The sequence below is a fragment of the Tenrec ecaudatus genome, chromosome 8 (genome assembly GCF_050624435.1).
Source record: "Tenrec ecaudatus isolate mTenEca1 chromosome 8, mTenEca1.hap1, whole genome shotgun sequence".
Classification (NCBI taxonomy): domain Eukaryota; kingdom Metazoa; phylum Chordata; class Mammalia; order Afrosoricida; family Tenrecidae; genus Tenrec; species Tenrec ecaudatus.
In genome coordinates this window covers 47,219,980-47,243,082 of record NC_134537.1, presented here as the reverse complement: position 1 = coordinate 47,243,082, position 23,103 = coordinate 47,219,980, and the positions used below count along the sequence as shown (strand labels likewise).

The 23,103-nt window shown below is 51.8% G+C and overlaps 1 protein-coding gene across 2 annotated transcripts in view; it reads right to left on the bottom strand.

Moving 5' to 3' along the window:
* The window catches only part of FSTL1 (follistatin like 1), a 72,376-nt gene that overhangs the window by 13,835 nt on the left and 35,438 nt on the right, over window positions 1-23,103 (bottom strand). For both annotated transcript variants that reach the window (XM_075556358.1, XM_075556357.1), the window contains exons 3-6: window positions 8,761-8,865; window positions 6,313-6,442; window positions 5,281-5,313; window positions 3,763-3,893 (exon numbers count right to left, since the gene is read on the bottom strand). In XM_075556358.1, the coding sequence (XP_075412473.1) occupies window positions 3,763-3,893; window positions 5,281-5,313; window positions 6,313-6,442; window positions 8,761-8,865 (399 nt within the window). The remainder of the gene's footprint in view (window positions 1-3,762; window positions 3,894-5,280; window positions 5,314-6,312; window positions 6,443-8,760; window positions 8,866-23,103) is intronic.

Genomic DNA, 23,103 nt, shown 5'->3' with positions numbered 1-23,103 from the left:
TTCTGGATTCAGACCAGCCTTGCTTTCAAATTCTGACGAGCAAGCAAGAGCAGAATCTAAAGCTGGGATGAAGACTCTGTGGTGGAACCCAGGGCGCATGTTTCTGACAAGCTCCTCCGAAGCAAAGATGCAGGTGACCCTCGTTGCTCCCTTTGGGGATCACTGGACCAGGTCTTGCTGCGTGGCGCCCAGCCTCCCTGCCTTGCCCTCAAAGCTTCCCTTTCACCCCGTGACCTCCCACTGACCGTGACATTGAGAAATCATAAACGAATGCCCCCAAATCATTAACTAGCAGGCGGAGGTTGCAGAGGGCCCACAGCCGATGTGCGCACGGGTCCTTGACTGTCCAGTACAGGCTGTCCCCGATGGCCAGGATGACATCCCACGGGTGTAAGGTGAAAGGGCAGCAAGCTCAGGTATTGTTCTCGCTTAGGCAAGATGAGAAACGGGGATGTCAGCTACCTGCGTCGGTTCCAGGTGCCCAGGCCCTGACTGCAGGAGGAGGGTGTTCCTTTCAACGCTCTGATCTAATTCCAGGTTGGATGCTTACTCAATAGTGCCAGTGGCATTTATGAACACTTTCCTTCTCACACGGATGTCTCGGGAGATGCCCCAGGAAAGTGCAGAGGCTTCTGGAAGCAAAGTGGTCCAGGTTTCTAAAGGTGTTAACTCTTGATGCGCCTTCCTTTCAGGACCATCAAATCTCGAGTGTAACTCGCTCTCATCATTCTATGTGGGCTACACAACAGCAGAAAAGAAAGCAAACTCACTGCTATCGAGTGGATGTCCAATTTGCAGCGACTCCCTAGGACAGGGGAGAACTGCCCCCTCTGAGTTTCTGAGACTGTCACTCCGTACAGGAGCAGAAAGCCCTGCCCTTCTCCTGACGAGCAGTTAATGGCTTTCAACTACTAACCTTGCTGATAGCAGTCCAACATGTAACCCCTATGTCACCAAGGTCCCTATGCGGGTAAAGTGACAGGTGTTTATAGAATAACCATCTAGGCCTTTGCTTAGGGCCCGTTTATCACGCTTGTCCTTATTCCTAGAAGTCTCAGGTGTGTTCTATTCCCTACGCATCCACTCACCCTACTGAAGCTTCCCCTAGGGTTTGCCTTTCAAGGCCTCGAATAATTAACAGAGAAGTCACAAGAAGTTTGGTCAGGTGTCGGTGTCAGGAGTGCAGGACTTTCCTAAGTCCACATGTCACATGTGCCGGCCAGACTGGAGTAATCTTTATAGACCTGACAAAAAGCATGCAGGGAAGGGCAGTGTGAACTGGCGGCCAGAGGGCACCGGCAGGCCCCAACCTTCCCTGATCTCTATGGCCCACGCTACTCTCAAAAGGCAGTGCGGCTTTTTGTGAGAGCCTGTTAGCTCCTGCTCCCCACTCCCTGCAGCCAGAATCCAGGACAGCCAGGGACCCATGAGCGGTCCCAGTGGCCTGGACACTCATCCCAGGTCAGATCTTCATGTGGGGGGGAGGCCACATTTCAGGCTATTTAAAATGCCTGGTGGGCCCACCTGTCTATGGGGTCATGATGTTGGGTCCTAAAGCCAGCCTCATGCATTTGGCCTCGAAATACCCAGCCTGCGAGAGAGGCTTAGTATATGCCTGTATTCCCCACCTCCACATTTGAGATAAAACTTCCTCTCCATCATTGTGGAAAGGCAGAAAGATATGTCAAGTGGCCAATGCTGGGGATTCCTTGTTGTGTATTTAAAGACTGTTGTGATGGGACAGGCGGTTGGGCTCCAGTACCCACAGCAGCTGGGAGGGCAGGGTATAAAATCAGGTAGCGGAGCAAAGAAGGCTGCCGGCTCCCACTTCAGCCCTGGACGCCAGGATGGTGCCAGCAGGAGTCACAGTGTGTGTGTGTGTGTGTGTGTGTGTGTGTGAGAGAGAGAGAGAGAGAGACAGAGAGGGGGGGGCACAGGGTCCTGAAAGGGCAGGGCCTTTGCGTCTTCACCCTGGCCTGCGGTCGTCCAAGAAGCAAAGACTGAGTCACTGGTTCAGGAGGAGTCAGATTGGCCGACTGTCTACAGGTTCTGGTCACCTGGTGTAGGAAACCGCCAGCCAGCCTAGAGAGCAGGCCCTGGCTCTGAAACAGCCTCTGAGACATCCGATCCAGCTTGGCGGGCAGCTGCTACACAGGGCGGCAGCGGGAGTCCTTTGAAGATAGCATCGCATAGGCCTCTGAGAACCATCTGAGTAGAGAGTAAAACTCCCTCTTTTTCTCCCAGAAGATGCCCCAGAGAGTCCTGGAAGGGCCCGGGGGTGTGTGCCAATCTCGAACAAGCTTCCCCAGCCAGGAGGGAAAGGCCCTGGAGAAAAGCTGTGTTCTCAGGGGCTCGCCGTTTCCAGGTGGGAGACCGTGAGCATGGGGCACTGACCGTAGGTGTCAGTTCTCCCTGCGGTAGAGTGCCCGGACAAGCAGCGCTCCCTCCTCAGAGAGAGAGAGTGTGTGGCCACTGCCCGCAGGTCCCGCAGGTCCCACAGGTGCGGTTCAGTTTTTTGTCAGTTTGTTTGCTTTTGTCTAAGGGGAACTGCCCCTGCGAGGAGCTTCCTGTAATGAGGCAATAGGGGAGGCGGGAGGCAAAGAAGGACTGAGCTCTCCCCTCCACACAGGGACATCCCCAAATGTGGCTCCTGAGATGTGACTTGTGGCCTTAAGATATGAGACATCTCCATCTCCACACAGCGCACGCCAAGCCTCACCTGACCGAATTTGACTGCAACCCTAAACGGTGCTTCCCTGCTGGGCAGGCACCAGAAGACTGTGAGGGTGTGTATGTTCTGGGGTGAGGATCCAAGGGCACCTACCTGGAGATTTTTGCCTTGTGTGTAAAAGGATGGGGTGGGGTTTTTGTATTTACCTGAGAACTCGGATGCCTGAGGCGCCTAAATGCTAAATGCATCTGAATGTGTTGGGTAATCTCGGTGTATGGCTTGTGCGTGTCTCTGTCTAACTCCTCGTGGGCAGGTACGTGGTGTGTGGTCCATGTGTCCGTACCTCTGCCGGGTGGCTGCATCTCTGGTGGCCCATGCATCCCCGAGGGTGGTGGGTGTCCCCACGCAATGCCCATCCCTGGGTAGGTCGTGGGCATGGGTGTGATGGCAGTGTGAGGGTGTGTGAGGTCTCGTCAATAGGCTGGAGGGAACCCCCTTCCCGGCTCCTTTCAACAACTCTCTTACAGGGTCTGTCAGGGTGACCCCAACCATGGCTAAATCCCCACTGGGGACAGTCTCTTCAATAAAACGTGAAGAAGGGGAACAGCATTGACAAGGTCCTTGGGGAACCTCTGCCAGGCCAGGGACTCTTCTCAGACGCAGGGGCGCTCTGCGGGTCCAGGAACCGGCAACTCATTGGCAGAGAAATACCCTCAACAGCTGCTGGGGGCTGGGGCCCGGTGAGAACACAAGGTATTCTGCATGGGTATCCAGCATCATGAGGGCGGGGGGATCGGTGTTGGCACCTCAGCCACATTTCCCACTGATGAGTTCTCCACAGCCCTCGTGGTGTTTGCTGCTCAAAGGGAGCGGCCCAGGGGGCTGAGCTGGGAAACATGGTACCCCTGAACTCCGGGTGGAAGGGGGCTCTCGCAGGGACTTGACGTACGCTCAGGAAAGGAGCAGGGCCCCTGTGCACACGCACGTTGGTGTGCCCCCCTGCTCAGGAAGACGTGGCCAGGCAAGGGCAGATGGGAGCTCCCCTCCCTTCTCCTGGGGCTGAAGCATCTTGCTCCCGGGCTCTGGATTACCTTGAAGTACTTGTCTAGAATTTCACTGTAGTTGCTGCCTTTGGAGAACCAGCCGTCTGGAATGATCTCCGCTTCCAGCCAGTGGATGAGGCGCTGCCGGAGCTCATCGCGGTTCGACTGGTAGCAAACCACTGCAGGAGACAGGAGGGAGCGCTAAGTGGGGGGGGGCCCCCGGGACCCGGATCACGATGCACGGGATGGGGGGAGGACTGTTGCACTCCCAGGTGGACGAGGCTGTCACACATGGCAGAGGTGTAAGCCCGGGTCACACAGTCCACAAAGGGCTGTCCCCAGCACCTCTCTCTACGTGGAGGCCATGTCACTCCCTTTGGGGAGCAGGGGGGTGGAGGGAAGCTGACACGATGCGCCAGCAGAGATGATCACTGCAATTCGTTGTACCGAGCACTTCTTGCCCTCTCACCAGATGGGTTTGTATCAAAACTCTCTCCCCCAGGAAGTTTTACACCGCACCCACCCAGTCTCTATGATGAAAAACCAGGGAGCGAGGCCAGTGAAGCGCCATGTCGCAGGCCTGCTCCAGATGGCATCGGATATGTTGTGGAAATAATGGGTGGGAAGTGAAGGCCCCAAGAGCCGTGGGGAAGAGAATGCTGGGATGGAGAAAAGGCCAAGGGCCGGGAGAATGAAACCTGGCTCTTCTTCCCTACTCGACCCCCGCCCCCCAGCTGGCTGTGTGACCTGAGGACACCCACCTGATCCCCTAGGCACCTCAACGTCTTCATCTAGAGCAGTGGTTCTCAGCCTTCCCAATGCCGTGACCCTTCGGTACAGTTCCTCATGGTGTAGAGACCCCTCAACCATAAAATGATCTTCGCTGCTACTTCAAAACTGTCATTTTGCTACTGTTATGAATCAGGCAACCCTTGCGACCCACAAGTTGAGAACCGCTGCTCTGTAAGATGCACCTCATAAGGTTGGTGTGAAGATGCAGGAGAAAGATATTATGTTCAAGGGGTCTGTGATGATCAACCATGATTAAATGTAAAACTTGGATGTGGGGGCTTCAAAGAGTTCATGGGTCAGGGATGACCATTAAGATGGAAATTTTGGGGGAGAGAGGGGGGAAATGAGGAGCTAATACTGCTTTTAAGAAGGAAATGTTTTAGAAATGATGATGGCAACATATGTACCAATATTTGATATAAGTGATGTACAGACTGTTATAAGAGCTGTAAGAGCCCCCAATAAAATGATTTTTTTTTAATGATGGAAGTTTTTCAGAACGTTTGAAAGTCCCCTTTTATTAACAGGCATGGAAGCGGTCTTATTGGCATTCCCAAGAATTCCTTGTGGCCCCTCATTCAATTGCTAGTGCAGGACACCGGTGTGTCTCACAGGTTTTGTGTCTCTGTGGTTTTCCTGTCCCCAGGGTTCAGTTTCTACGCTGCAAAAGTGGGAAGGCAACCTTAAACATTCTGAGCCAACCAGCTGCTTGCTACAGGAGAAGGAATTCCTATGAGGCACAATGTTCTTGGCGGGGATGAAAAGGGTACTCACCTGGGCTGGCAGATGGGCTTACATGTTTCTTCTCTGCAAGACAAATGGAGACAAAGGTCATGCACACGAAAAAAAGGAAATTTCTGTAAGCTATTAGGATGAAAACAGCCCCCCACAAAGGTGGGGGCATTGTACTCTTATCACCATTTTGTTTTGAAGTGGTCTCCCTCTCCCAGGGCTGAAGGATGGGGTCTTTTCTTTCCAACTGAGTTTGACACTTGGTGGGCACCGAGTTTCCTTCCTAGCCCATACCTTTCTGGTTGTGTTGCGGGGTCGCCACTGGGGCGTTGTCAAGGCATAGGTGGATCGCTATGGACAGGGGAACCCAGGGAGACCCACACCTGGGAAACCTGTTTTCTCCAGGCTAGTTCAAGGTTGAGAGGGCTGGGTAGGCGGGACTTGGCAGGGGCTGTGTCTACTTAGCAGCATTGGCTCAGGGGGCAGGGTCAGTGTGAGAGCCTTTCCCTCTCTAATGGCAGTGGTTTGAGTGTAAAAAAAGAGGACAACCTAATACTACTGGGGCCAAACCCAAACCGAACTCACTGCCATCTAGTGGATTCCATCTTAGCAACCGTAAAGGGTGGAGTTGAACTACCCCATGCACAGTGGGCTTCCAGATTGTACATCTTTAAACAAGAGTAGATAGCGTCACGTTTTTCCTGTAGTGACTGGCGGGTTCAAACTGCTGACCATGCAGTGAGCAGTCCCACACGTAATCCACTGCATGCCACCAGGGCTCCTGCCTACCAGTGCCAAGAGAACTTTAAGAGATGCGGACTTCTTGAAGGACCTCCTCATCATTGTAGATGGGGTTGCCCTATCTGCTATCCAGCCGCAGAGGTTTCTGCCCCCCCACCGAACTAGCCCAGCAGGTTCACGAGCTCCAGGAGAAAGCATCTCCAAGCACTGGGACTGTGCCCATGGCTTTGGGCAGCTGGAATCGGGGAGGAAAGGACTCTGGGAAGTCAGGTCACACTGCGCCCTGGCTCTCTGGGGCTGGGCTATGGATGCGGCCGGGGAGCCTGCCTTTACCTTTGCAGTGGCCATCGTAATCAACCTGGATCTTGGATCCAGTGAGGCAGGCGTCTCGGTGCAACTCACAGTGGTTGAGGTAGGTCTTGCCGTTGCTGCCACACACAGGTCTCTTGTGCGGCTTGCATTGCTGAAACAGACCCACAAAGGTGTGTGTGCCATGTCACAGAAGCCGACACACGTGTACACACACACTGACACACAGAGCCACTTGTAAGGAGACTGTCCACTGGCAGATATGGACCCTCTGGCCCCATCAGGGGACAGCGAGCCTCAACTTGGGCCATCAGTGATGCCACCACCCTCTTGTGGCCACAGGCTCCTTATCACCTCCCAGACCCAGAACTCTGGGCGGGTCCAGTACAGGGTCATCTCCTCTCCTCTGTGAAGAAATACACCTTTCATACAGCACAAACACTGGGTGTCAGGAATTTGAATCCTCTCTCCATGTCACTTAGGAAAGAGTCACTCCATGTCTTTGGGATGACCTAGAGAGTCTTTAACATCCCCACCTTCTGATGGCCAATGGCCAGACTGAGTGTTGGGAAGGAGGAGAGACTGAAAGGCAGCTACACTCACTGCAAAGCTTCTGGGCCCTGACTATAAGCTTCTTTGCTCTCTTGTTCTGTTGAGCATTCAGGGAACCACTTTGCTTCTGGCCTCATTTCACAACTCCTTTTGTGAGGCTGGGGAGAGGGGAAGGAGGGGGGCGCTTGGAGCATGGCTCCTTGTGAAACAGCACAACGAATCATTATCATCAGGGAACTGGAATAAAGTTCATTTGGCATCTAGATTCCCCCGCGGCAATATGTAAAGTGCCAAGGTCACAGGCAAGTTCAGTTTGCTTGGACGTTAGTTGTGTTTAAAGAGGGGGAGGGGCAGTCAGTTGCTCAGAGGGGCAGATAGAGGGAGCGACCAGAAACACGGAGCACCAGACTGGTGGGGTTTCCGATCTACAGACAGAAGACCCCAGCCCACAAAGACAAGTGTCGTTAGTCACGTGTTCGGCATTCATGCAGGCATGTCTACGATGTGCCGGGTGCTGAGTAAAACCAAGCCTGGTCTCTGTCTTCAAAGCATCTGGTAGGAATGAGTTAACTCCAACTCCTCTGACTAGTGTGTGACCAAGAGGACCCGCCTTGGCGCTCACTGACCCATCACGGACGAGCCTCCAGGTCATCACACAGAGCTCCCCCACACCCACCAGGCGTCCCCCAAGCAAGTGGCATCTGGAACAAGACCCGGGGTTCTCAGGGCTGAGGGCAGAGGCTTGCTTTCTGGGTCAAAGCTTCCGGATCCTGAACTTGGGGACTACGGTGAATCCATTTATTTGCAGAGAAACACAACAAAAATACATAAATAGGTATGTCCAGGGTGCTGTGGACTCATGCGAACTGACAAGAATCCTCCCTACAAAATAGGAAAGGCAAATAAGATTATTTCTCAAAGGGTCACTTTTTCTTTTAAATGCCATTAAGGAGGGGGGAAAAAAAGAATGCACAAAACCAGAGAGCCTATAAAACCCGCATTCCATGAAAATGTGTGATTCCTCTGATTTTCCAAGCCCACTTGAGGTAGTCCATCCCACAGAAATAAAAGCAGCACACCCAAAAGGAGATTTTGCCCAAGATCATTATTGTTTATCATGCTTTAAAAAAATCAGTAAAACAAACAGACTGTTCATCTGTAGGAAAACGGCTGAGCAAACGGTCCTTTCCTATTTCTAACTATGCAGTCAGTGGTGAAAAAAAATAAGCCAGAACTACAGATGCTGACCTGGGTGCTTGATCATGATATTTAATGAGTGGCAGATTCAAGTTCTCGGTGTCTCTTACGGCCATATGTTTTGTCTGAAGTAGGAGGGAATCCCCTATGTTGCTATGGGCATAGAAACAAAAGAAATACATATGTGGCGCCATACACACCGAGCTGCCAGTCCTGGTTACCACACACTAATGGGACTGGACTATTATTGGGGACTATTATTACCTTATCCTTACAAACGTCTACACGACTGGATTGCTATACCCTGAAGCCCCAAACCACTGCTGACTCAGAGAGACCCTAGGTAGGGGTTTGGAGGATGTAAATCTCCACAGCAGACAGCCTCATCTCTCTCCCTCGGAGAAGTTGGTAGATTTGAACCACCGACCCCGTGGATAGCAGCCCAATGCTTACTCAACATCACTGCCAAGGCTCCTTTGACTAACAAAATGCATGTGTTAATTTTGGAATGAAGCAATCTAAAAAGCTATTAAAAAAAAAAGCATCTCTGCATTCACATCTGCTCTTTCAACGCCAGCGACAAAAATTCCACATCTTTCCGCTAAAAGAAAGTGTGCATGTATATAAAGAGGCTGAACTTGTTGGCACTGCCCTGCTGACTGATGGTTCCAGCCAGGTGGCCTTTCGCATTGGCCTTTGCCGGGGTCCTCAGGGCTCACTCACCTCAATGCAGAGGCAGGTGGGCTCTCCCTTCTCGGTGACCGCACACTCCCGGCCAGCTCCACAGAACACATTGGCGCAGATCTTGGATTTGCTCCTTAGCTCCTCCTGGAACATAAAACCACAAAGGAAATCTTGTGACTGACACGAGCCCATCAGGAGCGGATGAGTCAGTGGTGGAGCGCTCAAGGTGTCGCATGGTCGGAAAGCGGCAGAACCATACCCCCCAGCGCTGCTCTGGCTCAGGCCGGGGCCCAGGTAACTCGGAATCACTAAGACGGTTTCTGGTAGAGTAGGACTTCCATCTCCTGTCTTTCGAGAGTGATTTTTGAGGACCCAGCATGTGCCAACACGGCGCTAAGGCCAGGGGATATAAAGGCCTGCCTAGTTCCTACCTTCCAGACGCAGGAGGACTCTCAGAGGAAACCACAGCAGCTATTTAGAAAGCAATATTGGGGGGGGGGGGTGGAGCAGGAAAAAAAAAAGGGAAACCGAGCTGATTCCAGGAACCCAAGTGGAAGGTGAATTATGAGAATGACGAGTGCAACGAATGTATAAGGGTGCTTTGCTCAATTGATGTATGTACGGATTGTGATAAGAGCTTTACGAGCCCCAATAAAAAGATTTATTTTTAAAAAAAGAAAGCAATATGAAAGTGCAACAAGGGGAGCACCCGGAGCTGGCAGGGAGCAGGAGGGCGAGAACCAGATGAGGCTTTCAGAAGTGACGATGCCTGAACTGACTGTAACGGGGAGCGAGAGGATGGCAGGCAGAAACAGAAACATTTGCTATCTGAAAGACCCAAACCTCACTGGGTGGTCTCCAAGGCCGTATCGGCGAAACCACTGAACACATGGACCTCCTACTATTTACGGAGCTCCCATGCAGCTTCGCTCCACATTGAAGCCCCTGGCTTTAAGAGAAAGAGAAACAAATGAAGTGATAAAGAATAAACACCCTTCACACTCCTCCTGCTCAGATGTCCGTGGCAGAACTGACGGAGCAAAGAAGAGCTTTGTATACACTCCCTGAAAATGGGGTATCCATGGACACTCATCTGTAGGTGACACCTTCCTGCCCTCAGATTAACAGGGGGCAGAAAGGCAGCCCAGCACTCATAGTGGTAAAAGGAGAACCCCAAACACACCTTTCCCACCCCATACACTGCTGGTCATGCAGTTACGGGGCCAGTACTGGCCAGAACTAAACAAAAATGGCAGGAGTCAAGATGATGGGCTGGCTGTGAGGCCTAACCTACAGGAGCCCTGGTGGGAGAGTGACTGTGCATTGGGCTGCGATCCACATGGTCGACAGTTCAAAACTACCAGCAGACTGGGCTTTCTACTCCTGAAAGCAGTTACAGTCTCGGAAACCCACAAGGGGTCCTAGGAGTCAGCAGTGACTTGATGGCAGCAGTCAGCGCACCTGACACACTGGCATCTGTTGATTGGACTCATGGCATCCCTATGTTGGGTTCCGAGGCTGGAAATCTTTAGGGGAGCAGATAGCCCCATCTTTCTCCCAAGGAGCGGCTTATGGACTTGAACTGATGACCTCATGATCTGTAGTCTAAGATTTCACGCTCCAGGCCATGTCATACAGAGACCCTTGTATGACTCACAAAGCTTGTACCAGTGCAATTCTTAGAATCACCAAATGTTTTTATACGCAGGAATAGCTTTAAAAAAAAAAGGAAAAGAGAAAAAAGTAAAGTGCCCAATACAGTTTGTCTGCTGCTGCCACCTGGAGGCTGTCTGGCCAACTCTGGGCTATTTTTTTCTCTAATACGCCAACGTGCCTGTTCCGCTGGGCTCCTATTGGTTTAGAAACCTTCCCCATGTTCACATTTCATTGGTTCACACGCTGTTGCTAAACCAATTCTTTCTTTCTTTTTTTTTTGGATGTTGCTAAGGCGAATTCAATAAAGCTGGCAGGCAGGGAAGGAAAGAGGAAGTAATTCCCAGCAGGCTGGGGAACTGAACTGTAGTTTGCTAAACAGGGATCAAGTCTGGTCTCCAGCCTCGGTGGAAGCTGGGTCCAGGAACGTAAAGCCACCCTGAAGAGGGAGAGAAAAGCCGGTGGCTGACCAGTGAAGAATCTCAGATAAGGGGCCCATGGCACTCCATCTCATGAAAAAGCCCTCCAATCAAGGATACAGAAAAACATGACTCAACAGCAAAAATTATATTCTCTTAAGAGGAGGCGTCTTTGTGCCGTGTGGGCATGTCACATGACACACACACGCACACACACACACACACACACACACACACACAGCAAGCTCGGCAGATGCCTCCATTCTGAGACATAGTGGCGCCCAGCTCCATAGACCGGCACCAAGTCCTGAGTAGGTGGCCTAAACTCACTCACTCATTCACTCCCATGGAGCTGATGCTGACTCACAGTGACCCCACAGGACAGGGAAGAACTGCCCCTGTGAGTTTCCTTAACTAACAGTGAGGGTTCCAACCCAGATTGATGGCGCCTTCAATTGTAAAGGCCCGGCACCGTGCTAAGTGCTTTTATTACACACTATCTTACATTAAGTCCACAGTAACTCGGTCCACTAGGCAAGACTTTGATTTCAACTCAGAGCCCTCCCAAGCACAAAGCGAGACATCCTCACAGAGTTCTCAGAGCAAGACTGTGATCTTTTCGGAAGCCCCACCATCCTCCCTCATAGTGGCCGGTGGCTTTGAACCACTGACTTTTTGGTTATCAGTCCAATTATTAACCTACAGCTCCAGAAGCGCTTAATGCATACAGCAGGCAGTTTCTTTTCAGGCCATTTTCCCACTGGGGTAGTGTGCCCCCATTTATTCCTTTCCCTTCTAACACGGAAATGATCGTTCTGAGAGCCTTTCCTGCTCTGAGAGAGCGAGGGGCCTGCCCGCGCTAATGACTCCCCCCCCTCCCCCTTGAAGATCACTGAGAAAGGACCAGGAGCCACCGGTTACACGAGCCTTCTTCTTTGCAGGTAACATGTCTGTCAATAGGTGGCAATCTCTCTCTGTCTCAACAGAGCCCAGGGCTGCAATGCAGAAGTGCAGTCTGCCCCTGCAGCTCGCCTCCAGGGGGAGGGAATGGGGCCCCCAGCAGAGGCAGGGCGAAAGAAGGACAGGGATGTGCCCTACTGTTGTAGCACTGACTGCCCTCGGCTTGAATATTCCAGAAGTCAACAGAGGGGGGGCTGGCTGTTTTGTGTCAGTGAAAACCCTACACTAAACCCATCCCATATGGGAATGGGCTTGTAAGTCTGTACACGCCACCCCAACCCCAGCCTTTAGTAAATCCCTTGGGGTGGTAGGTGGTCTGAGGAGCTGGCTGATTCTGAGTGAGGGAGAAAGACATCTCCACAGGAGGGCATGGAGTCACAGCTGGCAGCCTGGTGGGAGGTTCATGGCCAGAAGAGAGAGATGGGGTAGAGGGAAGCCCAGGTAATACGTGGGGAGAGTTTCACCACCTGATCTGAGCGGGCTCGCCATTTGTCTCATGGGCAGTTGGGGGCCACTGAAGGTTTTGATTCAGCCAGATGACAAGATGAATGTGAATGTGTCTCTGGTTTTCCCAACTGTGAACTTCCTGCTTGCACTAAGGCAGCAGTGTGGTTGGGGGTGACAAGGACCTAGGGCCCAGTATTAATGATATCATATAAAAAACTCACTTCCATCAAGTCAATTCTGACTCATGGAAACTGCCTCCGTGAGAGTAGAAAGCCTCATCTTTCTTCCTCAGGGCGGCTTGTAGTTTCAAACTGCTGACCTTGAGGCTAGCAAGCAGCTTAACGTGTAATCGCTCCACCACCAGGGCTCCTCTGATGTTAAGTACAGCAACTACTTAAGGAAGAACCAGTGAGGCTCCTTATGGGTATCCACAGGGGTCCCTGGCTGGTGCAAATGGTGAACATTGTTGGCTGCAAATAGAAAGCTTGGAAGAGCCTATGAAGAAAGACCTGGTGAACCTAGACACTGGAAGCCCAGGGAAGCACAGTTCCGCCCTGACACATGCGGGGTCGCCATGAGTGGGGCTGATTTGAGGGTGACTGCTTAACCAATTACAGAGAACCTGGGGTTAAGGAAAGCTCTGCGAGACCCCAAGGCTACAGAACTAGTCAGAGCTGAGGGCGGATTGGCAAGGACACCCCGGTAGGCCTGACTGCAGAGACCTAGATATTCCCCCACAGAGCGTGACAGAGTACACTGTGTCACCGGGAGGGGCCACCGGGTACAAGTCAGTCCTTGCAAATCAACTTGAATGGCTTATTTTGCCACTATAGAACTGGTGGAATTAGGCTGCAAGGCTATCTGGGAAATTCTTCTATACATAGATAACATATCACATAGGCTGATCCCCGACTATCAAAGTATACACCCATGATCAAAGTCGGAATGTCCCGGTGGAAATGACTGGCAGGTGGAGAAAAGGGAAGTAGGTTCAAGAGGTTTGGGCATCAGGGTATATTGATGAAATTAACAAAATATATGTTTCACAAATGGAGCAAGATCCAAATCCTAGCTTTATCCTCCACATCCTCTCCCTGACTTGCCGTCACCTGGTTTTCATTAAGCATAACAAACCATGTTGGAGGATGGGTGGTGGTGGTGGGAGTTGGTCTGATGGCTTGTTTTCATAATGTTAATTCCCCTTGCTCAAAACCTTGACTGAAAACATTCTGGACTTTTTTTTTTTTAATCAGGCACACACTTTCTAAGTAACTGTCCATCATTGCAAGTAGTCCTGGTGCTGTAAACTCATACAGGGGTTTTAGTACTATCATTTTTCGGTTCTCAAACCCATTTAAGATGACTGGCAGGTGTTACCTCTGAGGCCCTTCCAGACTGAACAAACCTGTGAGGCCCACAGCCGGAGGGCTGAGTGCTGGCCCTCGCTCTCCAGACTTTAGCTCCAAACCTCTTTGCACTAAGCCAGTCTGCGTCTTTATGCATCAAAGCCGGAAAAGTGTGGTCTTGGATCCAAGGTGCTGAGCAGACAGAAATCATTTTTGCCATTGAAAAAAGATCCTTTGCGAACACAGGAGGGAAAAGTAAGTGATGCGCAACCCCCCAGGAGGGGTGCTATTGTTTCTTGCATCTCTGGGCCCGCCAGCACTCAGTCTACATATAAAATCACTTCTTTACGTCTTCTGAAGTAAAACAATTTCTGGAAGAACGTGCTTTGGCAGGAGAAGCTTACGTGCAAAGCCATAAAGCTGGCAGCTTCACCGGCTCTCATTTGAGTTGCGTAGGTAAAATCCTCCCCCACCCCCTCTAGCCTTTCTTCCTTCCCAACTTTCTTTAAAAACAAAATAAAACAAAAAACGCCCAGCTTATGCCAAGGTGGAATTTTGGCTTCATTTGCCACTATTCTGTGACAGAGCAGCCTTGTTGCCGTGAGAAAGGCTCTTGTTGCTTTGCCAGAATTAGTCATGGAAACTTCACAGGAACATGAAGGCCCCTCCTGATCCACACAACACCCTGGAGCTGGGCACAATGGAATCCGCAGTGCAGGGGGGTGTACAGAGCGGGGTGCAGGCTGCTCCCACGCCCGGCAGCCAGTCTAGAAGGAAACCAACAGCACAGGCCTGGGAGAGGAGAGGAGACAGAGCAAAAGTATTGGTCGCATCTCGCTCTCTACATTTCATTCAATCTGGTTCAAAATGCACTGCTTCTTTTTCCGGGGGAAGAAGTGTGTTGGCGAGGCCCGCATCTGAGGAGGAAGAACTCCACCCGAAACCCACTAACACGGAGTCCATTCCAACTCATAGCCACCTTATAAGGCAGGGCAGAACCGCCCCTGGGAGCTTCCAAGACTGTCGCTCTTTACAGGAGTGGAAAGCCCTGTCTTTCTCCTGGTGGTTTTGAACTGCTGACCTGTGGTGAGCAGTCTAATGTAACTACTCCACCACCAGGGCTCCTTCAGGAATAAGGAAGGGGGAGTAATTTCTAGCAGTTTCTCGGAGGCTTGCTGGGTAACCAGCACTGCACTGCACTGGCAGGAGGCTCACCACAGCCGGGTGAATGCAGCCTGGCCAAAGACAGGATTTGTGGGGCCTGAAGCTTAAACAATTGCAGGGGTGGAGGGGCTGCTTAAAGAAGTATGGCTTTGGAAGGGGTCTTGCCAGTGAAGGGTCTGAAACATAAGCGGAATTAGCTTCACTATAAATCCAGCCACCCTATTTTATTTTCTTCATAAACAAGCTCCTTCAATCATGCTTTTAGGCCTTTATCTATTAAGTCAGACCCCTACTTAATATTGTATCTGCATATGATTTATCTCAAGCAGGCCCTGAGCTTCTTACCCACTCTGGCCTCCCACGGTCGCTTCCTTCCGGAAGAAATGTGTACTAAAAGTTTTTGACGCGAAATGTCACTTGGGATCCATTCAGGTTAGTCGCCCGGGCTGCGGGTCAGTGACCATGGCACCAGGATGTTTCAGGGACCGCGTGGTTGTGTCCACGACATCAAAATACGGGCTGCCGCTCCCTAAAGAATTCACTTTTCGATTACAAATAAATAAACTATCAAGGCCGTGTCCTTGAGGAACTACTAAATTCTCCTGTGTGGTAATTTCTATATCCAGCCCCTGCCAGAGTCCCGGGCATACCGATCCTATTCTCGATGTGAGGGTGTATGCTGGCTACCTGGAGACCCAAGCAGTCCATCAGGGTCGCCGCGCTGGCGCCGACTCGTGGGGCTTCAAGCATGTCCAAAGAGAACGGCATTCCACAGTTTTAATGACTGATGTTTCCCAGAAGCAGATCACCAGGCCCTTCTGGTGACGTGTCTTTGGGTGGACTTGAACTGGCAGCCTTCTGCCTAGACACTGAGCATGTTTGCTGTTTGCAGGTCCCAGACAGCCCTACTGAGAAATGATTCCTTTCAAATGAGGCAATATTGTCTAACTTAACCAAATTCTTTATTATTTTACAGATTCTGTCACAGTCTCTAAGTGCATATTGACTTTTCATACTGAAGCAGCTCAATCGGTGTAGATCATGATCACATGAAAGTCCTTTCACCTTCCCAGCTGCCTACCTGCCCTCTCTGGAGTGCCTCCAACCAGACTCGGGTCTCCTTCAGCTGGCCCAGACACAGAAAATCAGACGCCTGGTTTCTAGAGCATGGTAAGTTCTAGATGTCTAGAATAGTCTTTTCTAGTCACATCAGAAGAAGGTAAGCAGGCACTTATGAACTTCTAAAGCTGGGAACATTTCAGACCTTTCACATAGGACCACACATCAATGCACACTGATCTAGGAGGCTGAGGCAGCATGCTGATTTGCAACAAAGAGACTGCGTCTTCAAGAATTGTGCCGAGGCTACGATTCAAACCCAGGTGGATCTAACTCAGAACCAGAGCAGGGCTGTGGGCTGTCCTCAGCACACGATGCAACCAGCGATGGGGTGGGGTATCTCCCCATGGAGTCTCCCTACACCGTCAACTGCACTGGTAAAGGGATGAGGTGGGAGAATCCCACCTTCCACACCGTGGATCACCACGATTCCGGTTCCCACGAAAGTGGACCTGGGATTCATTCGCTTTCCCCCATCGCCAGCCTCTTTGCTCGGCACTCCCTCTCTGACCCTAGTGAACTGGAGTGAAGTGAGAACACAGCTCCGGGCACGCTAGATCAAGTGAGACTTTTTTTCAGTGAGTGACCCCAAGTCGTGTCAGCGTCTTATTACCCTTCTGGGCTCAGTAATTACATGGAACCCGTCATAGAACTCAGAGATTAGTGCCTATAATGTAATGTCACCCATTTATTATAACCAGAAAGGACACAAGTCAAGAGACACATCAAGCCAGGTTTGGAGGCTGTGGCAGTTACATAATCTCCTGTCAACTTGTGAAAGGGTGGAGTCTAGTCCACCAATCAGGCCTCCATGTGCGTATGGCCTTCTCCCGAGGATTCTGGGAACTTCTGTCTTCCTCCCTGGAGGTGGGAGACTCTCTGCTTGACATCCTTGTTGACAAGCTACATGGAGCCATGCTGATGACAACCAGAGCTGTGGAGCTGGAGGAGCCACGTGGAGACCCACACCAGGCCTGAGATGTTTCCACCGCCATTGGATCCACCACTGGCCAGTGATCTTCCTGCATTCAGTATCATTGCATGTGCACCATGAGTCTCAAGAGGAATTCATGGGCTCAAATCGAACCTAAGGATCAATATTGAACTCATGGACTTGATCTGGACTAGGTTGGGATGTTTTCTTAATGTATAATTGCTCTTTGATAGAAAGTTCTCTCTTTCACACATGAGTGTCTCTGGATTTGTTTCTCTAGTCAACCCAGAGTAACACAGGTGCATCACTGACAAGACGCTTCAGCTATCCCCAGGGACCTGCCACCCTCTCCTATGCATGGATGTTCTTGCTCACCCAGGAAGTCCCCCGCTGAGAGAACTCTATTGTACTAGTTCTAGGAGCTTCCATGCACCCGGACGAGGGGGCCTTCATGCATTAACCAATGACTGTGTATTCTGGACCGCCATCGGGCCTGCCTCTCTTGCGGAGCTGAGTGCCCAGGTGAACTCGGTGTCTAGCTGAAACTCCTTTGTACACATTTAAGTGTCACCTAGCTTTTTGGAAAAACAGAGCCATTTTTATGTATGGAGAAATTCTAAGAGCTATTTTCTAGAAAAAGCAACCCTGGCGGTGCAATGGTTAAGCGTTTGGTGGCAAACTCAAAGGCTCCGGGTACCTGGGAAGGGCAGTTGACATTCACCAGCTACTCCGAGGGGTTGGGGGTAGGGTGGGAGTAGGGTGAGGCACAGAATCTGCCATTTGCTCCAGTAAACACTAGAGCTGAGGAGAACCCATGGGGCAGGTCTCTGTCTTGCTGGGCCCCTAGGGGTTGCCCCCACCCAGCGATGTACACACTACACTTTCCAGAAACCAGAGACAAAGGTAAGACCGAGTTCTTTGTCCCACATGCTCCCCAACACAAGGCCAGGCCTCCAGTGCCTCGCCTCTTCCTGACACCATCTCCCATAGCAGGCTACCCATTCCCGGAGCAGGATCTGTCTGCGTGAAGTCCCCCGTGTGGCCCCTGGAATTCCCAAGCTCTCCTCTCCCTCCTGAAGAGAGCTTTGTGCAGACAGAGAACTCATGCTGTCACCCTTCAGTTTCTTCATAGTTCTTGTGTGACACCCTCTAAGCCAAACACCACCAGCCTCCATCCTGCTACGGTCCAGCCTCGCGTTCGCTCCAATCATCTGCCCAAGACCCGCCGACTTTAATGGTCAATGTGTGTGTGTGTGTGTGTGTGTGTGTGTGTGTGTGTGTATGTGTGCGTGCGCGCTGTCTAGATTTATCAGTAAAACCCAAGGGGAATAATGAAGCCCATCAAATGAAGCCTATTGGATGCCTGCCCACAGCAACACGAACACCTTGATCAGCAAGCTCTATGGCACCCATCTAAAAGGAGCACAGGGTGAGGCCCCTGTCTTCACGGGAATGGTGAGCCTATTTGAGGACTAACATATACAGATATGAGGGAGCTTCAGAAAGTCCGTGGAAGAACGTCCATTATTTTTAAGTTGCATTTCCCACAAACTTTGTGAGCCCGACCACCCCCACCTCTACCACCCCACATACGGGACAATGGTGTTCTGAAGCAAATGGGGCTGTCTTCCGGGCGGGGTTTGTGGAGAAGGCGGGCCCTGAGAGCCAAGGAGAATGGTATTGCCTAGAGCACAGGTTCCCAAGCTTATTTGGCTCACCAACTCTTTTCAGAGGGAAAAAAAAAATTCGGTGCACCCCCGGCAATTCAGAACACTTGTACGAGAGCCCATCATCCAGGAGAAAGTGGGGTAACTAATTTTGCAGTGGCCCGGGATCAGTCCAGTGGTCTCACCCACTTTGAAAAACGCTGATCTAGCTGGAAAACCCGCAGGCGACGGAACAGAGGTCCATGGGAAGAAAAGAGTGAGGGGGAATTGGGAACGCAGGAAAACTAGTTAGAAAGGGCTGGGCGGGGAGAGGGGGTTAGGCGGGCGCGGGCAATGAGACTCTTATGTCAGGGGTGGAACCCAAGAGAAATTTCTAAAGAATAATGAGATTGGGCAACAACATACTTCAGAGAGAAGGGGAAGGAGAAAATATGGGAAGCTGCCAAGATCTTGGTTTGGAGGGCCTGGAAGGTTGGAGCTGCCTCTGTCTGCGATGGAGCCCTGGGAGGGAGCCTGTGGAGGTGGGACAGACCACAGCGAGTCAGTTATTGACAGGAAAGCAATGGGGGCAGTGAAATACTCCACGGGGAGCAGGAAACCAAGGGCTGGAGACTCGTCCCGGGACGTCCTCCGGGCAGGAGGGAGAAATGGCATTTGAGCTCCTAAGGAAGGGACGGGAGGCTGGGGACAGGCAGTGCGAGGGTGAGCTCAGGGAGTAGAAAGAAGATGGACAGGTTGCCCCAAGTCCACACGGCAGGGGGGGGTGTGTGTGGGGGGGGGGGTCTGGGCTGTCTGTGCAAGTCTGTAATGATGTTCCCTCGCCCTCCACTCAGCTGAGCCAGCCCTGGACCAGGGTGCAGGGGACGGCAAGCAGGGTGCAGACTGGGTGTCAGCCCCTGAGCAGTGACCAGCCTGCACAACCACATGTGGGCTTGAAGACAAAGCATCCATGAAAGCAGACCTTTGGGGGGTGGGGGGGAGTAAACCAGGAAGTGCCACGCAATAAAGGGTAAAGGCTATTGCATGAGAAATGATTCACCAAACATTGGAATAAAGCAGCCCCCTAAAACCCGCCTTAAAATGCTTCTTTCTACACTTCTGCTGAGACCAGCCCAGGCAGAGGCAGGAAGTCTGAAGTAAGAAGGATTTAGATGCAGGGGCCTGGAGATTGAAAGTTGGACAAAAAACTACTTCTAACTCACTGTGTGACTCAGGGCAAGGTGTCTGACCTCTCTGGGCCACAGTGAGCCCAGCTATAAAACAAAGAGGTCATCTACAAAAGGTCACTGCCATCGAGTCGATGCTGACTCAGTGGGCCCCCAGGACAGGGCAGAACTGTTTAACTGGGAGTTCGTGAGACTGCAACTCTTTGGGCGAGTAGAAAAGCTCATCTTTCTCCCATGGAGCGGCTGATGGTTTCGAACTGCTGTCCTTGCAGTTAGCAGCCCAGTGTGTGCCCATGACACTACCAGAGCTCCTCAGGCGAAGCCTAGGTCTCTTTTGTTAAGAATTCTACTACCTACTCTTGGAATCTGCACGCTCAGATGGACCTGAAAATTGCTCAAGTAGGCTAACCTCCTTACCATCCAAACAAAAGTAACTGGTTGTGCCTAAAGGCTTGAGGACTTTAAGGGGGTTTGCTGCATTTCGGCGGCGAAATTAAAGCTGGCTCTTGGCATCAAGGATTTTCATGAGCAATGCCTTTTTATTCCCTCCTGGATCCTGGCAGGGGCAATCAAGGGAGCCCCGGCACTGTGATTAACTTCACTCCGAGTTAGCGGGTTGAACCTTCCCTGGATGGCGATGAATCGTTTTTTAACTGTACTTATGTTTGCCTTGCACCGGAGGTGAGGGGGGGGGGGGGGAGGACTGGGAAAGAAACGAAGAGCGAGAATGGCCAAAGGAAATTCACATGAGATTCCCAATCCCGCACTGCTGCCAAGAACCTGTCACTGAAGTATGTCTGGGGCTGCCAGGGTTCACATTTCCTCAGCATCCCTGATCTAATGGTTTCCACATGTGGCCCAAGGAAAAGAGTTGATTAAAAGCTGAGAAACCGCCCCCGCCCCCCCCCTCACACGCCAAAAAACACCCCGCACACCTAAAGCCCAAGACCCCCAGCTCCAAGAGGGGAGACAGTTCTGGATGTGCCCCCTGCTGTGAGGGCCACATCTGGACACCCCCCCTCCCTGCTCATTCTTGGGCCTCTCTCCTGGGCCAGCGGCCCTCCACCCCCATGCTTCCCAAGCCCTGGGCCAATTAGCACTCACCACATTCCTTGGATTTCTGAGTGGAATGCGGGGAGGGGGGGGGGTGGCCTTTGGTGGAAGAGACTGGCCAGAGCTAAGGAGTGATGAGCCCTCCCCACTCCTTTTGTCCCGCACGTTCAATTTCGGTGACCCCGAGGCAGGGGGGTGCTCTCTGGTGCCCTGTGGGCCACACAGAGCGCTGCTTACCATAAGGCTCGAAGAGGAGGCATTCCACTTGGGGAGCCAGTTAGTGTCTGAAAACCAAAAGGAGGCGTTTCCACCCTGTCCTAGAGGGCCGCTCTGTGTGGGAAGGGACTCGATCCCATGCAGTTCTTGACAGCAGACACGGGGAAGGAGTCCGCTGTGTAGAGAAGATGGGTACATTCTCTGTGCCTCTAGCACAACGCTGGCATTTCCCCATTGCTCCAGTTTGCACCTGGCTCTCCCCCAGAGCGAAAGCCAAGTCACTGCTCTCCAGGTGGGTGGTCCCACGGTGCGCAGGGGGCAGGCTGCCCACCGGTCATCTACTGATGGACCAGTCTTCAGCTCCTGCCTCAGCCTTCCCGCTCTCTCCCAGGTGGCTGTGCTCTTGGTGTGGCCTCCGGAGCCCTCCGGGGCTCTCCATCTCCGCTCCACTTCTCCGGGCCCTGCCTCTGGGGAGCTTCGGAACATGTCCTGGTATGCAGGCAGCCTCCCCAGATTGAATCACGAGCAGGCTAAAATGAAGGGGAAGGTTGGAGGCTTCTGGGGGGTCTACGTTTTCAAGAGAGAAATCATTACCCTTTGAAAACGTCAGATGTCTGTTTACCCTTTGGAGGTGCAGAGAATGCCCCATCAGATCAGCGGGGAGCGGGGAATAATGTCACCTTCTGGAACGCCTGATTTCCTGCCTGGCACGCCCCAATTCTTTCTGTCCTTCAAGGTGTGCTGACTCCCTTCTCGGGGGCCTTTTCCTTAGGATGGGGACGAGCCCTCTTCTTCACAATCTTTCTGAATCCTCCTTTTGTGAGATCATTTCCTTTATTGTGGTCAATATAGATTTTAAAAAATCACTTGCCATTTCAATGCTTTCAACGCTCTGGTGCGGGTCAGTGACATCCCATGTCCCTTGAGTTGTTCAGCCATCACTATTAATACTTCCAACTGGCTGATCCTCCTCAACATTCTCGCCCACCCAGTCCATGGACCCACCGGCACACGCTCGTGTCCAGGCATTTGCCTCTTCTACAGACTTCATCTAGGTAGGGGCACACACCATTGTCCTTTTGTAGCTGATTTATCTCACTCAGCACGTCTTCAAGTTCGTCCACACTGTAGCATGTACCAAGACCTCGTTTCTTCTTATCACCGAGTGCTATTCTTCCTATTGTAAGTGCCATACGCTGTTAATGCATCTATCTGCTGGTGGGCTGCTAGGCTGCTCTAGCTTTTGTGGTTGTTGTGAATATTGGTGTACAGGAATCTGATGTACACCACCTGCCCGTAATTCTTTCCGGTATAGTCCGGGGAGCGGAACGGCTGGATCATACGGTAATTCCACACTTTAGCTTCTGTAGGAGCACTGGTCTTGGCTGTGTCAATGTTTTCTTCCAAGGACAAAGGCTGCCTCCTCCACAGTTCCTAGCACATCCGTACAGGAGAAAGAGTAGCCACCTGGGAAAGCAGAGGGGTCGTTGCACCCTGTCCTGTAGGGTCATGGTGGGTGGGAATCGCCCCCAGGGCGGTGAGCTTGAGCTTGAGCACATCCTATCACTTAATCAGCTTGTGTGGCAAGCTTGAGACGGAGAGGTTGAGCCACGGTCTCGGGGACGTTGGTGGGGCCAGGGGACACATGGGCCCTTTAACAACCCCTGTTCCTGTTGCCGCTCCCTCTCAGGGAGCCCTCCCCAATCCAGCATGGCTGAGGAGAACAACAGGAGCGCTGGATGGTCTCCGGCCTTATCTCTGCCCTGCATTAATGTACGAGGAGTATTAGAAAGTTCTCGGAACAATGGAATTAAACATCATGGAATTTTTCCATGAATCTTGAGAAGTCTGATTGTTTAACCCAGCTGGGACATGCTGCCAATGGAAGGGGAGTTTGGTGGCGGTGAAAGAGGACAAACGATGAGATCATCTGAAATGTGGGACCTCACGGAAGGCAAGCTTGGGTGGGAGTTAAAGGGTGGCCTGGAAGAGTGGCAAGTGAGAAGAGGCCAGGAGGAACTGTGGGAAGGTCCTATTCCTTAGAGCCCCGGGCCCACCTTGGCGGAAGGGGATTAGTCAATCTACCTGGACCAGAAAAAGAAGCATGTCTGGCTCTGCCCTGTCACCTCGAGAAGGTTCCAGTAGTGTCTCCGGATACTTTCTTCTGCTGTATCCATTAGGCTAACCTGCCATAGGCTGCTGTACATGGAAACAGGGAAGGACAAGGCCTTAGCTGTG